A 24,622-nucleotide genomic window follows, 5' to 3' on the forward strand; every position below is an offset into this window, starting at 1 on the left:
TCAATCAGTCAGTTAAACTATTTTATCTCAGATTTTCCAACATAATACAAATATCCCTACTAGGAAATAAAGTGCTGTAAAAAATTTAAGGTATTAGAAAGACGTGTGATTATTGATACCAACACACTTACCTATCCAAGGGCAATGATGACTATATTATTCTATGCAAATTTCACAGTACATACAATGACATCTTTATGAATTCTTAAATGCCTTACAAATACTGCACATTCTATAAAAATAAAATATTTGCTAAAACTTATTTTATATTTGCATTATAACAATTTAAACTTATTCTAATAGCTAATCTAAGCTAATATACAAGCTAAAACTCTAAATTAAATTACCTAGTTCTAGTTTTTATATAAAAAATTTATAAATTTTAGTCTTGTGTGAATTAAATTTAAAAGTATGGCAAGTCAACTTATAAATACCATAAGTTGCTATAGTATCAATTTAAATTACATGGATGCTCTCCTACTAGTGGCGGGATTATACTCTGGTTTATAAACAATACCTGGATTCTTAAGAAAGACCCATAAGTAAGTAAAATGTTAAAGCAAAGATACAGTGAGAAAGAAAAAAAATAAAGTAAATTAAGACGATAAAATAGACACTTCATTATCAGCAATTTCCTCTGAAAGGGGTTCATTAGCTCCTTCTTATTATTCCATAATAATTTTTATTGCCTTTTTTCTACATTTTTTGTATATATTGACATTCATTAAAATAGATATTAATAGTAGAATGCTCATCGCTATACAAAAAACTTTCCCTTTTGATTTTAAATTTATATCATTAACTCATAATTTTATCTAAAACAATTTAATTTTTTTTATTTAAAACATTTTTTTTTCCAAATGTTTTTTTGTTCATTCTTTAGAATATTAAACAATATTTGCTAATGAACGATGGACTTTTTGTAAATATTCCTATCGAACTATATCATCAAATTAAGTTATTTTGCTAATTTTTAAAATACTTTACAATGTGGTCCAATTGTAAAAATGAGCTTGTTCTTCAAGAAAAATATTGGTTTATGCTAACCATAATAAAATTAAGATTTTTCTTATTTTTTGCAAACAATTTCAAAATTTGTATACATTCTATCTAATAATTAACTAATTAAAAGTACAAATCTGAAGTTATTACAAAAATATAAAAAGCATTATAAACAATTTTCAGATATTGCTTATCAACACAAACTAGATAGAAATGCTTTAGATTTATTCAAATTAAAATCGTGGATATTATTCCTTCTAAAAAATAACAAAACAACATATAGGCTTATCATATTTATCTAGTAAAAAAGATAATAATACTCAATTTCTATAATAAGATACAATCTAATTTAAATATCAACCTTTTTTTTCATCGTTCTTTTTGTTTTTGATTAATTTAGTAAATGAGCAATATAATTTTATAGCAAACATAAAATAATTTAAAAATTTTTCGTTTAATTAAATTCTTATTTTAATAAAAATTAAATTATAATTTATTTATTTATTTTACAAATTTCAAAGTGATTTCAAAACAAAAAAATTTTAACTTTAATAATATCAGAAAGGAACATTAAACATTTAATGTATAAAATAAATAATTAACTAATATAAATAAATAGGTAAGTAATTAAGTTAGTAGTTACTCTTTATAAAAAATAATTAAGTGAGTTTAGCTTCAATATTAAAGTAGTTTTTCATATACTCCTATTTCCATAGCTCTATTATATAAATCACCTAATTTTTACTTAGATTTTACCAATTCATTTGAAAGCATATCCATAGTTTGAGATTAATCTAGAGCATTTTTAAGATCTGTTTGTAATTTAGCAATTTATTTATTTTTTGTTTCTAACTCCTCCTTTTTTATTAAAAATACATTCAATAAAATATTTTTATTACTAATTAATAATTCACAATAAGTTTAATAAAAATTTTTTGAAAATGTATTTTCATTTTATATTAAAACAAAAGTGTGCATTAGAACTTAATATTCGATTCTTATAATAAGTAAGAACCTACTTTAAATGATTAATAAATTAATTTACCATTAAAGATTTTTTTTCAAGAATGAGCCTTTCATTTTATTCACTTTTAGTTAATGAGATTCTTAATTAATTATTAGTTGTTTCTAATTCTTCTATTTTGGTAAGCTATTAAGTATAAACTTCATTAACTCTGGTTCTAATTAGATCATTCGTTTCTTACTTCATTTACTCTATTTAAGATTACTATTTTAAAATTATTGCAGCTTGTTCTTCTACTTTTTATTTTAATTTTGGGTCATCTTATGAACTAGTTTTTTTAAGGACTGTTATTTATGATTGCAAATCCTAAATTGTTTTCATATATTCTGTCTTCTAATTTAATTGTTGTTGAGTTTGATCTATTTGGTCTTAAAATTTCTGTACTTGATGATTTAACTCTTAGATTAGTTATTCTTTTTTTTCAATTATTTTCTACTTTTCTTACAACTATTTCTCATAATTTTGACATTATTTTTTTAATCCTTCATCTCCATTTGATTAGTTACGTAGAATTTCGTTTAAATTGTTAATTTATTTTATACTTTCTTGCTTTTCTTTCAAAAGTTCGTTTTTCTTTTCTTCAGATTCGGTTAAACTCTTTTACAAAAACTCGATTTTTTTCTAAAATGTAATCTTTTCGTTTTGATATTCTTCAATCTATTTCTTCATTATTTCAAATTATTTCTATAATTTATCATCTTCTTTGTGATATCCATTAACAGGTTGGATATTTTAATTTTCTTGCTATTTCTAAACTTCTTTAAGCTAGGAAGTATTTTTTTAATTTGTAGATTTACTGCTTAATGACTATGTGGTTGTATCACTAGCTTCCTTTAAAGGACCTAATACAAATTAATAGAATTAAAAGCTAGTTAAATTTTTTAAAAAGCTTTACTTTTATATTCTGACTCTAATTATAAATTATTTTAAGATGGATTTCGTGAATGCTATGACTTTTTTACATCTTCATGAGTCAAGTATTCATTCTAAGCTTTACTTGCTACTGATGACATACTTTTAAGTAAAAGGTAAAATCATTATATTATACAATATATTTTAATTATTAATCAACAAATATACCTCATATTATCGAATTCTACCTAACCTACTATGGATGTAGCAATATTGAAAGTAAAAAGTGCATTTTTATCAGGACACTTTTCTAATTTTAGAGATTCCTATTTATCTTAAGTTAAAATAGAAAGTTAATTTTACTGGAAAAATACTTATTTAACAATTGATGAGACTAAAAATAAAGTATTGTTTGATTTAATTGTAACATTTTTTACTTGTAATCTTGTTGCGAGCATAATGAGCTAAATCTATTTGACATGTGCCAGCTACTTTTTGACCTTTTGGGGTAATGATTAAGATTGTAAAAGTTGCCTGTTAAATAAATTATTTGAAAAATATATTTAACCAACTGACGAAAATAACAAATAAATAACTCACTTTTTTCTCCAAAAATGTTTTATTTTCTAAATCCAAGTAAAGATTAGTTTATAAATTCAACAGCTACTCCATTTTAGCAGCTCCATTTTCTAAATCGAACTGTTAACTTTCTATTTTTTAAGTTCCTATTTCATTTTTACATAATTTTAATATTCAAAATTATTGATAGTATCAAAAATATTACCTCTTTTTAGTGTTACCTGAATTTTACAAGGAAAAGAAATTGCTAATGTTATCTTTTACAAACTGACATCATAATTAAATTTGAAAGCCTAAATATTTTAAATGTTTGTATTCATAGCTATAAATTGTGTCTTGTCCTATAATTTTTTTGTTGCGAATATAAAAAATTGCTTTTTGAGTTTTTTGGTTTTTTGATGTTAAAAAAATTTGTTATTTATTATAAATAATTAATAAATATATGATGTATTCTTAAAAGTATCTGTTTGAATACAAACAAATCTTAATTTAATATGAAGAATAAATCATTCTTAAATGAATAGTAATATCTATTTATAACTATGTAAAATTTACTTGAATAAATAAATCATAAACTTATAAAATTTCTTACATTTATATTACTAAATATAGAAAAGATTAACAAATTTATTATTCAAAATTATAAAATTTTCATTATAATAATCTACTTTTCTTTAATAAATAAATTTAAGTTAATCTACTTCGTTAAATAAAAATGAATGAAAGAGCTTTTAAAATAGTTTAAGAAAATAAATATCAATCAGTCCATAATATTATAATTATTATCAGTACTTTTTAGTTAGTAAAAATTATATAAATTTTTGATAATTTAACCATTAACTTTAATCTTAAATGCCTTTGAGATTTATTTAGTAAAAACACCTATTAGGAAATTATAAAAATTTCAAGCTTAACTTAATAAGTTAATGAGTTATTTTATTTAATCTATATCAAAAATAGTTATTTAGAATTTAAATTTTTAAAATAAATTTTAATCATTTTAAAAAATCTAAGCTTTATTAAGAAGTTTATTGAACCATTAAATTGTTTTATATAAATATTTATTTTTCTTTATTATTAAAATGTGTTAATTTTTATTACAAAAATATGTTTTTAAAGTTTTTTTTTACTTTTCTTTTTACTATTTATAAGTTTATTTTAATCCATTAAAAATCTAAACAAATGCTTCTAAATTAGAATAGATGAAATTAATTTATATCAATTTTTATTATAAATTACAAAAATATTATGATCTAGATAATTAATATTCAAAAATTTTTAGTTTTAATTATGCCATGAATGAAAAGTAAATTAAAATTTTTTGAGTTTATATTTAAAAAGTTTAAATAGTTTAAAATAGATTAAAAATATTTGAAATTTATTTTTGGTTATCATTAAATTTAATAAAAACTCTTTTCAGTTATTTTAAACCAAGCTATTTATATTTAAAAATATTTATAATTTTAAAAAATAAACTAAATACGAATGTTAATAATATTAACACATGTAATTAAGTATTAGAAAATTCAATATTAAAATCATAATAAAAATAAATTATAACGTTCAACACTTTTTAAGTTTACTTAAGCTTGCAAAATAAAGTTGTTGAATTTAATATAATCAATCTATTTTCTTTTAGGTATTTTTAAAGGGTTGAATTAATTGATTCATCACTATTCTATTAAATGGCTTAGCTTCCAATTAAAAAAAAAATTATAAAAATAAATAAGGTGATATATGTTAGGACTTACTTAATAGAAATAGTTATAAATGCCTAAAATATAATTAAAGAGGTAATAAATAATATTAAATAACAATAATTATAAAAAATTAGAAATACAGCTAATTAATTATCAAGCTTTTATAAGGTGTTGATAATTGATAATATTAATATTATTTAAGATATATTTCATCAATAAAGAATATATTTATTGATTTCTTAACAATATAATCAAAATGAGCACTGATGATTTAAATATTTTGCTTCGATCAAATGATCAGATAAACGAAATTATGAGGAATAAGAATAAGTTTGTTATTACAAGGTTAAATAATTAACACTTGTATAGTATGAGGAAAAACTACTAAGAAAAAAAGAAAAATCTTTTGCCATAATAAGAATAAAATTTTCAAAATAAATAGTAGAATATTAGCAACAACAATCAATTGTTAAATGCTAGGAGTTTGTAAATTTTGAAACCTTTGGACTTCAATAAAAGCACTTAAAATAGTAAAACTAATAAATAAACTAGTCAAAAAAAAGATAATGGCTAAAAATATGCATTGGAGTTAGGTACTCCCTCTGCTCTCTATACAAGCAATTTAACAATTTAATAAATGCTAGAAACTGCTGGGCATGATGTAAGCACCAAAAATTAGTTAGTTAATGTTGAAAAGAATTTATCAAACGCTTTATAGAAAAGAACCTTCTATAATTGCAATAGAGGAATGGGTTTATTTGAACCAAAGATTAGTTAGTTTAATCCAAGGACAGAGATTCACAGAATAAAGCTTAGGACAAATGATCCTTTAGCTCTTCTACTGCACTACACAGTAAACTAATCAATGATATCTGATTAAAATCAAAGATAACCTGCAAATAGCTAATAGATAAACAGTAGTCAATAAACAATTAATTCATAATTAAAAAAGAAGCAATTTTCAGATAAGGAATCAATTAAATTTTTAGAAGAAGTACTAAGACAAGGTTATATTTAGGGACTTAGTAGAGCAGTATTTTAAAATGAAACTATTTTATAAGATGAATAAATAGAAAAAACTTTCTAGATTGAGAATGAATTATACAACTAATATTTAAATTAAAAGAAAGAAATATAGCACCAACAAAAGTAAAATTATAATTTATTTCAAACATAAACAAATATTTAACAAATTAATAGTGGCATTCAACTTCCTAGAATAAATTAAAGCTAGCCAAACATAAATAATACATTCAAAAAGAATAAAGAAGATAGTATTTTCTTAGGGCACGAAGATGAAAGTTTTATATAAAAAATAAATCTTTAGAAAAAACCAAAAAAAAGATCTTTCCATTTAGAAGATTAAAAGGACAGATTGTGATTATAAAAAATACTACTTTAATAATTTTTTATTTATATTTTATATTATAACAATTTTGTAAATAGTTAATTTATTTTTATATTAAATATAACACCTTTCATGCACTTAAACATTCTTCATCTTTTAATTGTTTTTTTTATTCATTTTTAAAAAATCGTATGTGAAAACACGAATTTTTAAATTAGAAATACTTGTTTTTAATTCCTTATTTAATATCCTTCAATTTTATTTGTAAAATACTTTTTAATTAAATATTTTCTAAGTTAGAATATCCTAAAAAAAAATTTTATGAATTAATTCCAAGTTTTAGCAACTTACTCACTAACTAGAGATATTTAAATTTAAAAAAATACTTCTTTTTTGCTTATTTTATAGAATAAAATTTGAACAAAAATTATCTTAAAATTAATTATTTTGGTACTAAAGTAAGAATTCTTTGTTTACTTTGAAAATTTTTATTGGTGAGATATTCTAAAAGTTGTTAGTAACTTAAATTCAAGATGCATTAATAAATTTTAGATTACAGTCAATAATAGGATAGATAAGTCAAGAAGAATTTTATAATTTAAGAAAAAATACTTATAACTAGTAATTAACCAAAAAATTTTGAAAATGTTTGTTATTCATTCATTCCTGATAGATAAAAATCTAAATTTGGTCAAATTTTGAGAATAAGGAATTAGTAATTTATCATTTTTAAGACAATTGTGTATTAAATAAAATTATAAACTCTTTGTCAATAATCAATTAATTTATAAAAATTTGATTAAAATATATATCTTTATTGATTAAAAATATTAAATAAGTCAGAAGAATAATGTAGGCAATTGTCTTTAGACATATATGTGAAGATGTAGGCAAAAAGATCAAAAGAACTAAAAAAAAGTATTAGTGGGATTTTGGCTTTGAGATAAGAGATGATGATATAGAAAGACATGAAGTAGTTCTATATTATTCAGTTATTTCAGGCAAGAGATAATTATTTTTAGATGGTTAAAAGATTTCAACAAGTTCAGGGTAATATTTTAAGATATAAAAAAAAGAATCAAAATAGTTAAAAATTCTATTAAAATAGTCAATTTGGAAAATATGAAATGAAATTCAATATAGATCAGCATAAAAATATGGCAAGAATTGAAGCATATGCAGATAAATCAAAATTATTCATCAACAATATTGAATTTTAAGAAATAAATTCTTAGTACAGATAACATGGTATATATATGATATGCTTTTTTATACGGATGGATTTATTTATTTGCTTTATATTATTTTGAAAATTAGGGTTGAGTAATAAAAATAATGATGTTTACATACAAGATGGAAATTTATCAGATAGTGATCCTGAAGATATTGATGAAGATACTTTAAATCGTATAAATTTAGAAAAAGAGAGATATAATAACGTTGTTAGCAAAATAAAAGGACCTAATCCACAGATTTTCAATGGCCCAATTTACAAAAATCAAGAGTAATTAATTATCTGATTATTTAAAAATGTCTATTTTATTATATCATAAATTATTTATATTATAAATCTAGAAACAATAAACAACCAGAAAATTAATTTAAAGGTGTATTTTAATCGTTTGGGTAAGACTCTAAAATTTAAAATACCTAGCAGCAAAATAATAGTAATTAAAACTAGCTCAATGGAATTAAACAATAAAATTAAAGCAATATAAAAAATGAAAATATTTAACCAAATCCTTTTTCAGGATTTAATTTTAGCTCATGGGTTTAAAATGAATAGCCATAAAAATCTGGTAGTTAAGTATATAATAGCTAGCCTTAATAGCAAGGAAATTTTAATAGAAGCTAATCTCTAAGCACAGCCTAATAATCTAACTAATCAGCATAAACATATATAAAAGATGAGTGTCCATTTTTTGGATAAAATTCCTCAATGTTTTAGTAAATTCATAAATCACATTCAGTTGAATAATCCTAGGCTAATAATTCCAAAGTATTTGAAGACTTTTTTAAAACTGATAATAATTGTGTAGATTAAAATAGATTAACTTTTTAATTTAATGGACAAAATAATAATATAAATTCGTTTAACGAAGGCCTAAATAGAAATAACTAATCTAGAAGTGATTCTAATTTCATGTAAATAAATATGTCATATAATAATAGTTAAGCTACTAACTTCAATATAAATAGTAACATAAACTAATAAAATCAATCACCTTCATTTACATCTTCTTAATAGTAAAATAACTAGTATAATAAATTTAATATCTAAACAGTTCCTAATTAATAATAAAAATAAATATATTAATCTAGTATTGATTTATTATGAATATCTCAGTTTTTGTGTTTTTTTTTAGTCAAAAAGTCAAAAATGAGGTATAAAGTAAATAAATTAAAATAATAAGTAATAAATAAATTTATGTTCTTAAATACAAAATATAAAATAACTTTAAAAGAATTTGCTTTTATATTAAACATATTAACTTTAATATTTCATTTATTCTAAAATATGATAAATAAATTAATATATTAATTTTTAGCTTACTACTTGAATAAGTAAAAAAATAAAACTATAAAAATCTTATGTATTTTCAATATTATTTTTATACTTTAGATAATTATTTTATTAATTTTGAAAAAATCATTAAATTTGAGAATTAGATAAATCAACAATTTAGTTTATATTTTAAAAATTTGAAGATTTTACTTTTATTAAATATTATAATTTTGAAGAAAATATATTTGATTTTTTTTAATTTAATTAATGTTAGTTAATAATTTTATTCTGGAAATTTGTTAAATATTAACTACAAAATTATATTTGTTTTTATATATTGTAAAATTAATTATGATTAACTTTTTAAAGGTTGTTAATTCAAAATACCAAACAAAAAAAAATATTTTATTTATTTATTATTTTACTAATATATTTACTTAAAATTAAAAACATCTTGATTTAAAATGTAAGGAAAACACTGAAATAAAAAAATCTTTGACTCATTTATTTATTCAGAATTATTGCTTATGAAGCTTAATTTCATTTTCTACATATAGCTTTCTAGCATAATCATCAGTTGCTGGGTTAGCTCTATCATAATCCTATTGGCAGAAATATTAAAATTATTAAAGGGATTAAAAAAAAAAATAAAATTTACAAACTAAAAGTTAGAAATATTCTCAGAATATTTTTCTTTAAGAGGAGGGCAAGGTTTAACATAGAAAAAGAATTCATTGATAGCATTCATGGGTAAGAAAATATTAAAAATACCAATAGCAACAGCTAAAGCTGAAAAGATAGAGATGTGAGAATTTTAATTAAGAATATAAGAGAAGACTATGTTTGAAAGCTATTTTTATTTTATTTTTAGAAAATTATTAGATAAAAAAATTTATTTATAAAAAATTACGCAGTAAATAGGTAAAATATATTCTGTTAATTCTATCATTTCAAGTGAAAGCAAGTTACTCATTGAATATCTAATGGTTCTATGGTTAAGAATTTTGTACTTTTTGTAATTAAAGAACAATTAAATATCAAATTTGATTTTAGTAAGAATGTTTATTTTACCTTTTGAATGAAGTAAAGGAGCATAATACCAAGCATAGAGAATAAAATACCAACAGGGATTAAAGGAGCATAAAAAGCTGTGAAAAGCATAGTTTTCTACAATCCACTGTACTCGAATGCAAGATTGTGCTCAGGTTCTTCATAAAGAGTATTGATTTAACGCTGAGTAAGGTACTAGTACTTAGCCAAGAACATTCTATTGAAAATCTTGTAGATTCTACCACCATCTACTAATAAGCTAGCACCACTAATTAAGGCATTAGTAATAAACACAAATTATTGATTGTAAATCAATCCACCTATTTTTTAGATTTATATATTTTTTTAAAACAAAAAGTAGCTTTTTTTATATTAGATTACTTGCTGAGTAAATATTATCTTCGGCTTTTTAACGATCATCAAAAAGATCAAACATAACTTTAATGGAGAAAGTAATGACAGCAGTGTTAATGAATTATGCGATTGCAAGCTTAACACCTAGGGAAGCTATTTCTTTTGTTTTTCTATGATGCTTTTCAAAACTAATAAACATTATTGAGAAATTTATGAATGAGCTATTTTTACTAAAAGAAATAAATTTACAGTGAAAGTTTGGTTAAAAAGATTTAAAGAGCAAAGTTGAGTCCAGGAATAACAATAGATATAAAAAGAGCGAAAATCTTAACTGAGAGAGAAACATTGGGTTCTTTAGGATGTTCTTTTTTGTAATCTTCAGCAGCACTAGATTAAAGTTTCATTAATCCTAGAATGATAAAGAAGCTTACTGTGAGTAAAAAGAAGGTAGCAATATCTGAAATAATATTATTGATGAATTATTATCTAGAACTAACTCCTAATGTGTTCCAATTAACATCTGTAGGTTCAGGAGCAGGTAAAATTTCAATAGTTTCACCATTTAATTTAAGCTATTTGTTTTTCTTACAGATGTTAAAGCAGTTTGAATCTTGCTCTTCAATTAAAATATTTTTGGCTATTTAATTTTTTTAAAAAAATATTTTTCGTTTATATAAATTAATTTAGTAGCATTTTAAAGTAAATCAAGTATTTGAATTTAAAACTACTTAGGTAGTAAAAAAAAGCTTAAAATTTCTAGCTTATTTTGCTAAAAAGAGTTGTATTTATTTATACTTTGGTTTTAAATTATATATTTTTTATTCTTATTATTTTGCTTTTTTAAATGTGTACTTATGCCATTCATTTAAAAACTGTATCTTGCTATATTTTTTATATTGAGATATAATCTATAAATGTACCTAACTCAGTGCTAAGAGTAATGAAAACGTGACCTGTAAAATGTTCGAAATTAGATCCATCGTAATATTCTTTTTTTAATTTCATAATTTCTTCTTACTTATCTTCTAACTCTTTAATCAATGTTTTAAAATCTTCATCTTCCTTTTATCCTCCTTTCTTCAAATATTCTTATGATTTTGCTATGATTTAATCTTTTTCAGTATTTAGTCTTGTTACTTCTTCCAAGCTGTAGCAAACAGTTACATTTTCTATTTAGAAAGTATCTGCCATTTTTGGATTATCTTTAATGTAAAGTTCATGAATCTAGTCGCTAATATCCTTTTTAATTAGTTGATCAATAGCTTCATTGCTTTTTTCGTACTTAGGAACACCCTATACCCAAACAGTGTAGTCACTAGGAGATATAAGTAAACCATCACAGTCCTCATTTAATGCTCTTTGATTAATACGAAGATATTGTAAGACAAAAACAATTGTAATGACTGTAATAAAATTCATGATATCCTAAAGCTAAACTAGATCTGCGTTATTTCTTTTATTAGCAAATGAAAGGATAGTAGTCCAAGAGTATTAACAACCATGCTCTATTTCAGGTTGTCCAGGAACATTAGGAGTATTAGTTGGGTGGTAAAATATAGTTAAACAATCTGAGCCCATCAAGGCATTAGAAAATAGATTGTAAGATCCACTAGATACAAAGATTAAGAAGAGTATAATCAAACAACTCTTAACAAAATCAAAATACATAGGATAACCTGAACCTAAAAAGTAGAGATCAATATTCTCACACCAAAGACTCATAGACTCTTCTCTGATATACTTACCAGAATAGTTATTAATTTTTTTATATTTTTCTTCTACTTCTTCTCCATTAACTTAGACATTACGAGAAAACAATTTGATTTGCTTGGCAGTCAATGAGTCCTTTTTGTAAAAAATTAAATTAAATTAATACTTTCATTTTTATCATAAAATCTCCATATTTTAAAAATATATTTGTTTCAAAATGCTTCAAAACTAATAAATTATAAGTTAAATAAGCTAATTTTACAGCATATGCCTAGGCTCTAATTTTAGCTTTGTCGATATCTGAAGGGAACTTATCTAAATTTGATATTTTGAGATCTCCGTGATCTTCTTTTTAACCAAAAAACTTAGCAAACATCGTATTTTTTTTACTCTATTTAACCAATTATGTTTAGATAAAAACAAATTTTATTTAAATTTATTTATTATATTTAGGATATTCTTGCAAAAATCTTTAATGATTAAAATTTATTACTGCAAATATAAAATTTTCTGAGGTTATTAACAAATTAATCAGCTCATTAATTAATTTATGATTTCCTAAGAAGTAGGTAAGGTAAGTAAAAATAATAATCAAATAATACAACAAATTTAGAAAAAAAACAAAGATTTTATCTATAGTTCACTCATAATCTGCAATTTATAGTAATTGATCAATTTAAATTTTTATTTTTTAGATTTTTCAATTCTCTTTTCTGAATATTTGAAAAAGTATATGAGAATCTTTTATAATATATTTAATCAATATATATTTATTAAAAAGTAAATTTAGAACTTAAAAAATAGAAATTCTCATAATTATTTGACATTTATTTATATATTTTATATTAGAAATATTTATGATTTGATGAGCACATCACTCACTAGATGTTATTAAAATTTGAAAACTTAATTATTAAAAACCTTCTATAATACAAAGTTTAAAATGCGCTCCTTGATTTTTACTCATAGTTATATTTTATTAAAAGTACGGTAATTTAAAAAAGTCTTTAATTGAGCAAATTTTGTTAAATTTATTACACTTATCAAATCAAAAAAGATTCTCCTAAATAGAATTTTACAAACAGTTTTAGATAAATTCAAGTGGTTATTTTTTTTAATATGTAAATACTTCCAGATATTTATCATTTAAGACTTGATAATAGTCAATAGAATGAAACGCTCATCATTTTTTTGATAAGTTCTAATAAATTAAATCTTAACAAATCTACTACTAACAGTTATAATTTAAGACCATCTAATTTAGTTTTATAAAAAATATTTATGAAAAATACCAATTTAATAATAATAATTAAGAAGAAATAGAGTTTAACTCCACTTAAAAATATATCTTTTTTAATATAAAGCCAAGAATTCAAACTTAAACATACTTAACTTTTTTTGTTATTAATATTTTTGTCATAATCATCCTCATCATCATATACCTTAAGCTTTATGATTTATAAATATACTTTTACTATTTAAAAATTAATAATTTAAATTTACATATTTAGACTGCATTACTTAAAAAGAAAAATATGTTTTTTTCATTTAAAATATTTTTCTAAAGTTGAAAATTAAATTTTTTAATGATTTAACCCTTATTACTTAAATAAATTTATGATAATTTGCTTTTAAAATGAATAATCTTTCAAAGCAATTTTATTTATTTAATTAATTTCTAAAATATAAAAATAAATGAAACATAGCAATTTTAATTTTACTAGCTTTTAAAAAATAATAATAGTAAATACAATAAGATTAGCAATATCAATGAAAATATCTATAAATATGATAAAAACTCATAAGAGATAAAAAATTAGACAAAAAATAAAATATGATTTTCTTGCAAAATATTTTCAAAATATTTAAGATTTTAAATAATAACAAAGTTTAATTAAGAAAAATCAAGAATAATTGATTGATAGATATCTTTAATAAGTTGAATGTTTGTAAGTTTTTAATATAGTGATAATTTTTTGATATCTTTAATATTTTAGTTAAAAATAATAATATCAAATAAATAAACGAATAAATAGATAGATAATTTTTTTATTTGGTTAATAATAAAGCACTACCTAGAATAAACAAATGATTTTCCTAAATTCTAAAAAACTTTCATAAATAGCATCATAAATTTTATAAAATACCATTAAGTAGTAGCTAGGATGTTATAAAAGTCAAGCATAGTTTAGCGATAAGTTTAACCCTTATGATTAAGAGCAAGCATAAAAAAAGATGTAAGAAATCTTGAAATAATACTAAAATCAAGATGTATAAAGAACTATTGTCAATGAATAATAAATAAAAGAAAAGTTAAAAAATAGAGAAACTAAATTACCCATTTAGAATTTTCAAATAGCTAAGGATGGATAATTCTATAATCCTAAATCAAATGTTAATCCTACAATTGACGTTTTTAATTTTTCTGAAGAATTCTTGAAGAAGAAACAATAGTAAATTTAATTTATTATAATATAATAAAAATCATGCACACATTTGTTGTATTCCATATTTAAAAGCTTTTTTTTATTTGGAAAAATAGACTAGCTTTTTAATTTTGAAATTTTACTTTGAATTGAATAATAATTCTTATTTAAAAGAGTATCATAGGTTTATGGTTTAGGTAATGGCTATTTCTCTGTTAATTAAGTTTGGTATCCAGGTAGTGTAATGATTTTTCCTTAATAAATTTTCTTATGGGATGTGCAAACAGCTTCAGATATTAGAGCTCACTCTTTAGATTTCCTTGAAGTAGTTAAGCCAGCTCCATGTAAATAAATAAATAATTAAGCTTATTGTTAATAGATCTTAAAATGTTTATTTTAAAAATATAGCATATATCATTATAGGTACAGGAAAAGAAAAATTCTTCTTAGAAGAATCTATTTATGATAGATTTACCAAGTAGAAAATTAGAGTTGATATACTTCCTACTGTAAAACATTTATTTAAAAATGCAAACATATTATTTATTATTTTATTTTTAATTTAGTTTGAAGCTTGCTCCACTTTTAATGTTTGTGCTGAAGATGGTATGAATGTATGTGCATTGCTTATTCCTGCTAATCTCTGAAAAAGACTAAATAATTTATTTTACTATTTGTATTTATATTAATAATAAAAATAATTTTAATGAATGAAATTATAATTATTTTTAGACTCTTATTTAATGATGTGTTTATATTTTATTTTTACAGTTAATTAAGATACAGAAAAAACACATCATTTTGATTTAAACTTCTTTTTCAAAAATATGCCAGTTTATATTAGTAATCTTTAAGCTTAAGTTATTAAGTAAATTCGCATATAGTCAGTTTGTCCGAGTGGTTAAGGAGGTTGACTCGAAATCAACTGGGTTTACCCGCACAGGTTCAAATCCTGTAGCTGACGAAATTTTTTATTTTTTACATCTGTTCAATAATGATATTCAAAATAAATTAATAATAATTTTCATCATTTTTCAAATGCTTTGAAACTATTCAAACAAAATATTTTAACGAATGAGTTAAACATTAACAAATAATTACAAATTAATAAACATTTATTTATTTATAGAAATATTTGAAATAAATTTGAGTTTGGTTTATTAGAATATTTTTTATTTAACATACTTGGCTTTCATGCATTTTGAATTAGAGATAAAATCCAAAAAGTATCATTAACAAATGAATAATTATTTTAAAATTGAGTAGTAGTTGTAGAGAGTTCTTTATATAATTTTTTTAATTATTAAATAACATTTTTTTTTAATTATTAAATAACATTTTTTTTTAATTTAGAGCGCCAAATCAATTCTTGTCATTCATGAATAAATATTTATAATAATCATAGCTAATTTAAAAGTAAGATCTTTTCATGGTATTTAATTTATAAATATCACATAATTTCGAACTTTAAGCAAAATACTTCTTTGTGCAAATCATGACACCTGATACCGCAATATTTTTCACCACATCTTGGGCAAGTATAGCGTGAAAGTGAACCACAAATTGAACAAAAAGATCTAGTAGGGTACTTAGTTGAATTCATTCTTATGTTTACAAAATTAGTATATTCTTTCTTGTTATCCAAATCATCTTCTTTTATAAGCTTCTTTAGGTTAAAATTCTTTCTTAAATGAGTTTCTTTTTTCATTCTCTTGTTGATTTTCTTTTTTAACTTCTTTTGCTTCTTTTTTTTATCACTACTAGCTTTTGTATCACCTTCTATTCCTAATTCAAAATCTTCATTATCGCTATCCTCTGCCAACCTATTAGGACTATCGTAAAAGTCACTTTCTAATTCATCTATACGACTATTTAAAACATATTTTCTTGTATCGCTATCTACTTGTCTCAAATTTTAGTTTATTTTCTTTTGTCTCTATGAATGTCTCGTCTTATTACTCATATTTTTTTTTATCTGTTTTTTCCTTTTTAATATAATATATTAGTTTTTAAAATTGCTTTCTTTATTGATTCTAAAAATGTTATATACAATCAATATATATATTTTTTATTTTAGAGATCTCTTTCAATAAGCTAATCAGATTAATTAATCTAATTTTTCAACGAGATTATGATTGTATAAAAGGAGAGAGATATATTTATTTCTTTATTGTATTTAGTAAGTAAAACATTTAAAAAATTCTATTTTTTAGTAGGATTATTAAAACACAAATATTAATTAATTCACAAAATAAATACTTTAAACACTTCTTTTAGTACACAAATAAATTTTTATTTGATATTTAAAAAATATTTGATCAGAATATTCTAAAATAAAAAAAACTGTTTACTTTCATATAGGTAGGTTGCTTGTTTGTTTTAATAGATTTGAGTTTTTTTAATTTTATTTTTGTTTGAAATAAATTTTAGTAAATATAAAAATACGAAAACATTTTATTTGTTCATAAGTTCTTAGTGTATTATTAATAGAGATAAGATTTGAGGAGATCTTTTGTATTTTAAATCGAAGATATAATTAATTTGATTCCATCTTATATTTAATTGAATTTATATCCTTTTTAATTTACTAATGTAACTATCCCTTATGTATTGAGATCAAGCACAACACAAGCTTAGTCAAAGTCATCCTAATAAATATTTCCACAAATTCATTTTAACAATTAAAATATTTAATTAAATAAATTACATCTAAGCTATGTTCCTTTTTAGTAGGGAATAATTTAACTGTATTTTAACTAAGAGGAATGAACTCATATGCAAAAGTAGTAGTTCTCATTTTACATCCATTATGGAGTAAGCTTACTATAGCAGCATTGTATAAAGCAGAAAATAACTTTTTTTTATATAATAGATTATTAATGTTAATAATTCTAATAAATTTGTATAAAGTAGAAATATCATTTACATTTCCTTCGTTGCAAATAACTTGTAAAATAATCTTTATTTATTTTGAAGGATATTCCTCAAGTTTGATGTTACTTTCTAAAGATTCACTTAAAATGCTTTCCATATATCTTTATTTTTTCTTCAAGAATAAAATAATATAAAATTAGATATATGATCATGATAAAGTTTAAGCAATTTACTTAATCACCTCTGAATTCCATTTTAATTGATACTTCAACTATTCCCTCTATTTAATTTGATATTTAAAAATAATAAAAAATTAGCATGAATTAAAATAATTTTGATTTTCATTTGGAAGTTTTATTTATTACATTCACAAGCTTTTTATGAATTAGTAGATTAAGCACCTTAGACAGTAGAAATGATACATGTTTTACCTATTTTATAAAACAATAGATCTTCAATTTATATTATTTTTACAAAAAATTAGATCGTTTGTAGATTTTCAAAATATAATTCTGCTTAGAATATTTAATTTATCTATAATCACCTATGAATAGCCTAATTTAAGAGTTATTTGAAGACTTGTTTATTTACTCGATTGAAAATAATGATAGATCCATTTTTTTCTATTAACAATATTGTATATTTTGCTATCAAAAAATAGTGTTTGAAGAATATTTAATTTAGTTAACAAATAATATCAATAATTAATTAGCGATATCAAAAGATACTTTTGAACTTTTAGTATGCTACTAATTACAATCTACACATCATTATTAATTAATTAACTAATTAATTATTATAAAATATAAAAAATTAAAAACCATTTTAAAATAATAAATTAATATTTTTTCTTTATTTAATATTTCAGATATTATAAATAAGATTTTAAATTAATCAATTAATCAAATTAAAAAAAAGAATTTTAATATTTACTCTTTTTTATTAAGTAATTTGCATAAATAAACATGCTTTTAGTATATAATAACAATTTATTTACTGAATAAACTATTTAATTTAATAATTTTATTATAAAATTTATTATTTTTAATTAAAGTGTAAGATAAATTTTATCCTCAATGCTTCTTTCCACATTAGCAGTCAAAAAATCTTATAGAATGAAATTATACAAAATGATCTTTATGGCAAGGTTCTATGCAGCATTAGCAAATGTATGTTTCTGAATTGTTTTAGCTGCAATCATAACACCTATATAAATTAATACTTAAAAAAAAAAGAGGTATGGAAATAAACTTACTTAAAAGCTTGCTAAAATATATTTTTTCCAAGTTAGCTCGTGCATTTATATTTGACATTTTAGAGAAGGCATTTAGAATTATTGCTAAAAGAGCATACACATTATTCCTTTTCTTCAAAGCATGAAGCTAATTCAATAAACTCATGACTTCTGTGGCATACATATATACATTATTTGCAATATTTCCAAATTGATGTATCATATTAAACATAATCTTTTAATTAGCTATCATTTTCACAAGTGAGACATCTATACATCTTCTTTTAGCCATGATTTTATTGAAAAAACTCACACAGGACATCAGGGATTGTTTAAATTTTCTTTAAATAGATATAATTTGAGTTTAAAATTTACTTTTGTTCTAAAAGTTAAACTAAATGTTTTTATTTAAATTAGGAATAATTAATTATAAAAATGAAATTAAATTACTTATTTTAATAAGGATTTTGAACTGCTGTTTGAAAAATCACTAAATTATTTAAGAGAGAGAATAAATTAAAAATGACTCTGTGATATCTTCATTATATTTAAATTATAATGATTCAAGAAATCGTAACTTGAAATTAAATCTTTAACTTATTCTAATGAATATCTTCTTAAAACTGTACATGTAATAGAATGGAAGGATCTAGTGTGCTTTTTAAGATATTCTAAAATACTGACAATTGATGGCATACCTACATGCACATTTTTTATATTAAACTATAAGTCTGAGCATATCCATGAAGATAAATCATCCAAATTTTATATTTTCCAAAATAATTAATCATTTATTTCTGAATTATCTGAAATATTTAAATTAAAAGTTACTATTTGCATATTCTTTAAGCAGCTTAGCAAAAATATTATGTGATCATTAGATGTAGAAATGTTTTACCTAAAATTAAGAGTTAGCTACTTCATTTAAGTACAATTTGGAAGTTGCTTTGCTAAAGAAGGTATTCCATCTTATAATTAATTATTCTCAAAATTCAAATAAAGAGTATTTAATCTCTAATTTATACTTAAAATTTAGAATTAAGGAAAACAAATCTGATTAAATCCAAAATTTATTGTTAATTCTTTTAAATTTTCAAATTATTTAGTTGTTTCAAAAAATTCAATCACAAACTCCCTCTTGAGTTTATTTTTTGCTAGATTTAATTTTATACTTTTAAGTAGAGAATATGATTTTAAGTTTTAAATAAATTAAATTAATGGAGTATTTCTTAATTTTATATTTTAATTTGCTAGTTATCCCTTTAAGTTTAAACTTAGCGTTTCAAGTACCCTTTGACTTTTCTGTATTATAAGCTTAACATATTCAAAAAAATAAGTTATTTCTTTATCCAAATGATTAATTCCTATATGGATATGTTTTATAGTAAATTATTAATCCATGGATATTTTCTGTAGATTTTCGATAAAGTACTTTTCATCGCCTTAATCAATAAAATTTTTGAATAAAATTGTTAACTGATCTAATTATTTAAACTATATAAGAACTTCAATGAGCAATTTATATACTTCTGAAGCTTTCCATAGCTATTCTTCTATTATAGATACACTTAGATCATTAGGGTTTTATTTATTACTATGATTTCCTTAAGAAGAACTGAAAGAACTATCCAAGTTATCGTTTGAAAAAGACTTGTTCTTAGAAGTATTCATCTTTCTTTATTAAATTATAATGCTCCTATTTGATCTGCTCTAACTCCTTTGCTAAATTGTGCTTTATTTGTTGTTATTATTATTAAAATTAAAATTGCTAAGATTAAATTTATTCTTTAGATTTGCAGTAGCTTAGTCTTTATCAACCTTTTCAATATTTGAGTAAGTTTTTAAAAAATTTAGCTTATTAAATGAATTTAATTCATTAGGCTGCTAATTTGGGATTTAAACATTGCTCTAAACACTAAGTTATTTATTTTATAATTAAGGCTAATCAATTTTAGTTGTTGGAGATGAACTTTGATTTTTAAATAAGCAAGGACTTTCAGCATCTCCTCTCACACTTTCTAATGAAAAATTTAATACAAACTCAATGTTTTTAATTTCATTTATGCATTTAAGCAATCTTAGAATCTAAATAGAAGATGGAATATCAGATAAAATAATTTTTAAGTATTTTTTAGCTTTTAAATTCAAAGGTAAATTATTTATTTCTTCATACTCATTCCTCATTTGCTCTATTGAGCTTATGACAATTAGTTAAACTTACTCTATATTTTACTCTGCCTTATTTGTGCTTATGATTGAATTCTCGGTTTTAATCCTTTAATTTTACTTTTGTATCAATTATTGTTTTATTTTTTCCATTCCAGCTGTTTAAGAAATTTAAAAACTTTTCTAAGGAATTTACATATTATTTAAGTTTGAACTTATCAGAGATGTTTTTTTAAATTAATCTTTGTTAGTATCAACTACTAATTATTTGTAATTGTTATTTTTTATTGGATCCTTATTTTGATCGCTTTTACTATATTCACTTTTTTTAGTGTTATTATTTGCATTATTCTATTATTTAATTTAGTCACTATTTTAAATCAAAATTATATTATTTTTTTAATCAAATTCTTGTGTCTTTTTTCTTGGTGGCAATAAATTTATTTCAGCTTTATTTAAACTGTTTGCTGCAGAAATAGAATTCTTAGACTAGTTGTTAATTTATGGAAGATTTGTTTAATTAAAACCAGAGTTTGATGACTATTTATTAATCGAAGGTAGTTTAATTAATTTTCCTTATTTTACCTGATCATGGCTGTCTTAGCTTGGTTATATATTGAAATCAATAGTATTAGCGGTAATACTTGACTTTCTTTACAAATCTATTTTATTTAATAAACTTGGTTTGTTATTTTCAGAAGCTAAAGTTTTTTATTTGGTGTTTTGCATCTATAAAATTGGCTATTACTACTCTAAAAATTACTTTTACACTTATGGTTTTTTATCTTACTGTTTACTTAACGTACTTTTAGCTCTCTTTGCACTTTTACCTCTTTTGGTTGAAATAATTTAGATTTTTGCATTTACTTAGTTAATTTCTCCTGTTTATTCAAAAATAGAAATAGACAAATCAGCCTCTTTTACTGAAACTTACTATTATCTATAATTTGGAGTAATTTATTATCTTGATTTAATGTCTGTATCTATAGTGGAATTTATATAATCTATTGAATATTTGGTTGTTGCTGTTGCTGTAGTTTTCTTACTGTTTTAACTCAACTCAGCTTTCTTAAAATTTTCATATTGAGTTGAGCTTGACTTGTTACCAATTCCATTTACATGAATAGATTAATTTTTTTGAGGGGATTTATTTTTAGAAATTCTTTCACTTCTTAGTTTATTAGGGCTAAAGCTTTCTATTTCATTTAGATCCATATTTTAAAATGAATTTAAATTGATCCTGTCTCTAAGTCTTTTTCTTCTTGCATTTTCTTCTTTCATCTTTTCTTAAAATAATTTATTCAACTATAAAAAATCAGGTCTGTTTTCATATTATATTTGAAGTGTATTATCAAGAACATCCGAAATCAAACTATTGAAATGTGTAATTTACTTTGCATACATAATCCATTCTTATATAATTTCACTGTAGGCAGTATCCTCCATGTATATACGATTTTATTTGTAAAATCTTTATTAAATTATAAGAAATAAAATACACAATCCAAGACTGAATACATCACTTTTATAAGGATTATAAAGAGCTGTTACCTCCTTTTTAATATACTTTTTAAACAACTCTGGAGCAAGAAAAGGTATTGTCCCTTCTATTCGATGTAATTAAACGCTGTTCCCCTCTCCACTTGAATTATTTTTTATTGCACTCCCAATATCACATATTTTTATTCTACAGGTAAAACTACTCAAGGTAATATTAGGGCTAAGTTCTTTATTTGAGTCATCAATTATTGCAATTGATTTCTGTTAAATACTTTAATTACTAATTTAATTTTTTTAGGCTAGTTGTTAATTTAAATCTACTTTTTAGTATTTTTTATCGTTTATATTTTAATTTACATAAGTATTTTTTGTATTTTAAAATTTTTAATCAATAATTGTTCCTTCGCTCAACTTTTCACCAATATGATTGAGTGAATTCTAAAAATTTTATTCTTGAGGAAAGAAATCTAGCAAAATATTTTCAGGTTTGATATCAGAGTGAGCTATTTTATATTCTTAAAGACAAGTAAAAGCATTAATACACTCTTCAGAAATAAAAACGATTTCTTCAATTGAAAATGGAATGTTTTTTTTTATGCGTAAGTCTACAAAAGAACTTAGGCTTATTGAAGCCTTCTCCATCAAGAGATAAGCTACATTATGTTCAATATACTCATTTACGATTACTTTAACAAAGCAAAAATCTTCATACTTAATGAAATAGCTATTTTGCTATTCAACAGATAAAAATTTAAGCATTTATTACTCATCTTTGATGTATTATTCATCTTCCTAAGATTAAAGAATTATTTCTTTAAGTGCCATATTTTTATTTTGTACTTAATGATATACTTCATAGACAACACTATTTCCTTATCCAATCACATTTAAAAATTAAACTTGCTATAACAAGTCACTTCCATATTTTAATTCATATGTGTTGTCTTGTAGAATCTAAGACATTTTATATGAGAAAGTACTTAAATTATAATTTGAAAAATTTTTATTAATTAAAATGCAATAATCAAATAAGATCTATCTTTGATTGATAATCAAATTAAATCAAAAAGTATTCTTCTTTATATCAAATAATAAATTGATAGATTGATTAAATTAATGGACTATATTCTCTAATCCTGAATCTTACTGCTTTTCCAGCTTAAATAAAGCTTTTATATAAATACCTAATACTAATAATATTTAACATGTATATTAATAGAGAGAAAAAGCTAAGAATCAAATTTTATATTTTTAAGTTGTTTGAAAATTTTAGACTTACCAAATTTAAAAATCAAAATAAAAATTTAGATTTCTCAAAATAAATTACTTAAATGATTTTTTTAAACCTATAAATTCTGATCCAAAAATTCAAAAAGTAGGTAACAAGTTGTCTGCAAATTCAAGTCTATGACAGTATATATTAAATTTGATGCCTAAAAATAATATTCACAATTTATCACAATACTTTTAGATGGTTTTAGATTTAAAAATTAATAAAATCATATAGAAAAATTAGTAATGCCAACTTGAATTATTTATGGTTTTTAAGAATTTAACAGTGAATTTCAAAATAAAAATTTACCATAAAAAGAAAAAAGAGGGTTTTTTAAATTAAATAACAAGAAGAACAAATTATTTTTAATCTAAATTATTTAATAAAAAAATATAATCAAATTAAATAAGCAATTAAATGTAATTTTTTTCTGGTATTTTAATTTCTAAGCTTGAACATATTTTTATCTATTTAATTTGTTCTTCATAATCTGAATAAAAGCAATATATTTCGAATAAATTTATTTAAAGAAATTTCAGAAAACTTTTATTAGTTAATGACATCTATAAATATTTATCTATATTAACTAATTTGATTTAGTAAAATGTAAATTAAAAAATTCCAATATAATAAAGATTTATAAATAAATAATTACAAAAAATACTATTTAATTGGGGTTGGGGTTGGGGTTGGGGTTGGGGTTGGGGTTGGGGTTGGGGTTGGGGTTGGGGTTGGGGTTGGGGTTGGGGTTGGGGTTGGGGTTGGGGTTGGGGTTGGGGTTGGGGTTGGGGTTGGGGTTGGGGTTGGGGTTGGGGTTGGGGTTGGGGTTGGGGTTGGGGTTGGGGTTGGGGTTGGGGTTGGGGTTGGGGTTGGGGTTGGGGTTGGGGTTGGGGTTGGGGTTGGGGTTGGGGTTGGGGTTGGGGTTGGGGTTGGGGTTGGGGTTGGGGTTGGGGTTGGGGTTGGGGTTGGGGTTGGGGTTGGGGTTGGGGTTGGGGTTGGGGTTGGGGTTGGGGTTGGGGTTGGG

General features: G+C 22.2%; 9 protein-coding genes across 9 annotated transcripts; 3 read left to right on the forward strand and 6 right to left on the reverse strand. All coding sequences in view use genetic code 6, as the record gives it.

The window, feature by feature from the left end:
• Positions 1-27: 27 nt before the first annotated feature.
• Positions 28-1,105, reverse strand: TTHERM_001298529 (DHHC zinc finger protein; the record flags this gene model as incomplete). The annotated part of the gene is made up of 4 exons (XM_012800590.1): positions 28-232; positions 348-353; positions 466-775; positions 988-1,105. The coding sequence occupies 4 exons, from the start codon at positions 1,103-1,105 to the stop codon at positions 28-30; spliced, it is 639 nt and encodes a 212-aa protein (XP_012656044.1).
• A 572-nt stretch (positions 1,106-1,677) lies between these two features.
• On the reverse strand, positions 1,678-3,777 carry TTHERM_01298530 (EEIG1/EHBP1 protein amine-terminal domain protein; the record flags this gene model as incomplete). Its single annotated transcript, XM_001029793.2, has 7 exons — positions 1,678-1,860; positions 2,048-2,868; positions 2,922-3,040; positions 3,107-3,212; positions 3,316-3,412; positions 3,479-3,603; positions 3,663-3,777. The coding sequence occupies 7 exons, from the start codon at positions 3,775-3,777 to the stop codon at positions 1,678-1,680; spliced, it is 1,566 nt and encodes a 521-aa protein (XP_001029793.2).
• Positions 3,778-5,413: 1,636 nt separating this feature from the next.
• Positions 5,414-6,538, forward strand: TTHERM_01298540 (hypothetical protein; the record flags this gene model as incomplete). The annotated part of the gene is made up of 1 exon (XM_001029794.2): positions 5,414-6,538. The coding sequence occupies one exon, from the start codon at positions 5,414-5,416 to the stop codon at positions 6,536-6,538; it is 1,125 nt and encodes a 374-aa protein (XP_001029794.2).
• An 817-nt stretch (positions 6,539-7,355) lies between these two features.
• TTHERM_01298550 (hypothetical protein) lies at positions 7,356-8,843 on the forward strand (the record flags this gene model as incomplete). The annotated part of the gene is made up of 4 exons (XM_001029795.3): positions 7,356-7,555; positions 7,614-7,753; positions 7,823-8,009; positions 8,081-8,843. The coding sequence occupies 4 exons, from the start codon at positions 7,356-7,358 to the stop codon at positions 8,841-8,843; spliced, it is 1,290 nt and encodes a 429-aa protein (XP_001029795.1).
• A 680-nt stretch (positions 8,844-9,523) lies between these two features.
• TTHERM_01298560 (kinase domain protein) lies at positions 9,524-12,501 on the reverse strand (the record flags this gene model as incomplete). The annotated part of the gene is made up of 8 exons (XM_001029796.3): positions 9,524-9,613; positions 9,670-9,861; positions 9,922-10,020; positions 10,083-10,381; positions 10,443-10,603; positions 10,665-11,052; positions 11,336-12,260; positions 12,388-12,501. The coding sequence occupies 8 exons, from the start codon at positions 12,499-12,501 to the stop codon at positions 9,524-9,526; spliced, it is 2,268 nt and encodes a 755-aa protein (XP_001029796.2).
• A 1,616-nt stretch (positions 12,502-14,117) lies between these two features.
• TTHERM_01298570 (Hypothetical protein) lies at positions 14,118-15,198 on the forward strand (the record flags this gene model as incomplete). Its single annotated transcript, XM_001029797.2, has 4 exons — positions 14,118-14,578; positions 14,726-14,895; positions 14,960-15,060; positions 15,118-15,198. The coding sequence occupies exons 1-4, from the start codon at positions 14,214-14,216 to the stop codon at positions 15,196-15,198; spliced, it is 717 nt and encodes a 238-aa protein (XP_001029797.2). The 5' UTR covers positions 14,118-14,213.
• An 803-nt stretch (positions 15,199-16,001) lies between these two features.
• Positions 16,002-16,514, reverse strand: TTHERM_01298590 (HIT zinc finger protein; the record flags this gene model as incomplete). Its single annotated transcript, XM_001029798.3, has 1 exon — positions 16,002-16,514. One exon carries the CDS (start codon positions 16,512-16,514, stop codon positions 16,002-16,004), a length of 513 nt encoding a protein of 170 aa, XP_001029798.1.
• A 499-nt stretch (positions 16,515-17,013) lies between these two features.
• TTHERM_01298600 (3' exoribonuclease family 1 protein) lies at positions 17,014-18,042 on the reverse strand (the record flags this gene model as incomplete). The annotated part of the gene is made up of 6 exons (XM_001029799.2): positions 17,014-17,199; positions 17,259-17,405; positions 17,478-17,597; positions 17,659-17,705; positions 17,791-17,856; positions 17,970-18,042. 6 exons carry the CDS (start codon positions 18,040-18,042, stop codon positions 17,014-17,016), a joined length of 639 nt encoding a protein of 212 aa, XP_001029799.2.
• Positions 18,043-18,498: 456 nt separating this feature from the next.
• Positions 18,499-23,288, reverse strand: TTHERM_01298610 (kinase domain protein; the record flags this gene model as incomplete). Its single annotated transcript, XM_001029800.2, has 3 exons — positions 18,499-18,631; positions 18,681-19,000; positions 19,110-23,288. The coding sequence occupies 3 exons, from the start codon at positions 23,286-23,288 to the stop codon at positions 18,499-18,501; spliced, it is 4,632 nt and encodes a 1,543-aa protein (XP_001029800.2).
• Between the last annotated feature and the right edge of the window lie 1,334 nt (positions 23,289-24,622).

This window comes from Tetrahymena thermophila (assembly GCF_000189635.1).
Source record: "Tetrahymena thermophila SB210 genomic scaffold scf_8254062, whole genome shotgun sequence".
In the NCBI taxonomy this organism is placed as follows: Eukaryota; Ciliophora; class Oligohymenophorea; order Hymenostomatida; family Tetrahymenidae; genus Tetrahymena; species Tetrahymena thermophila.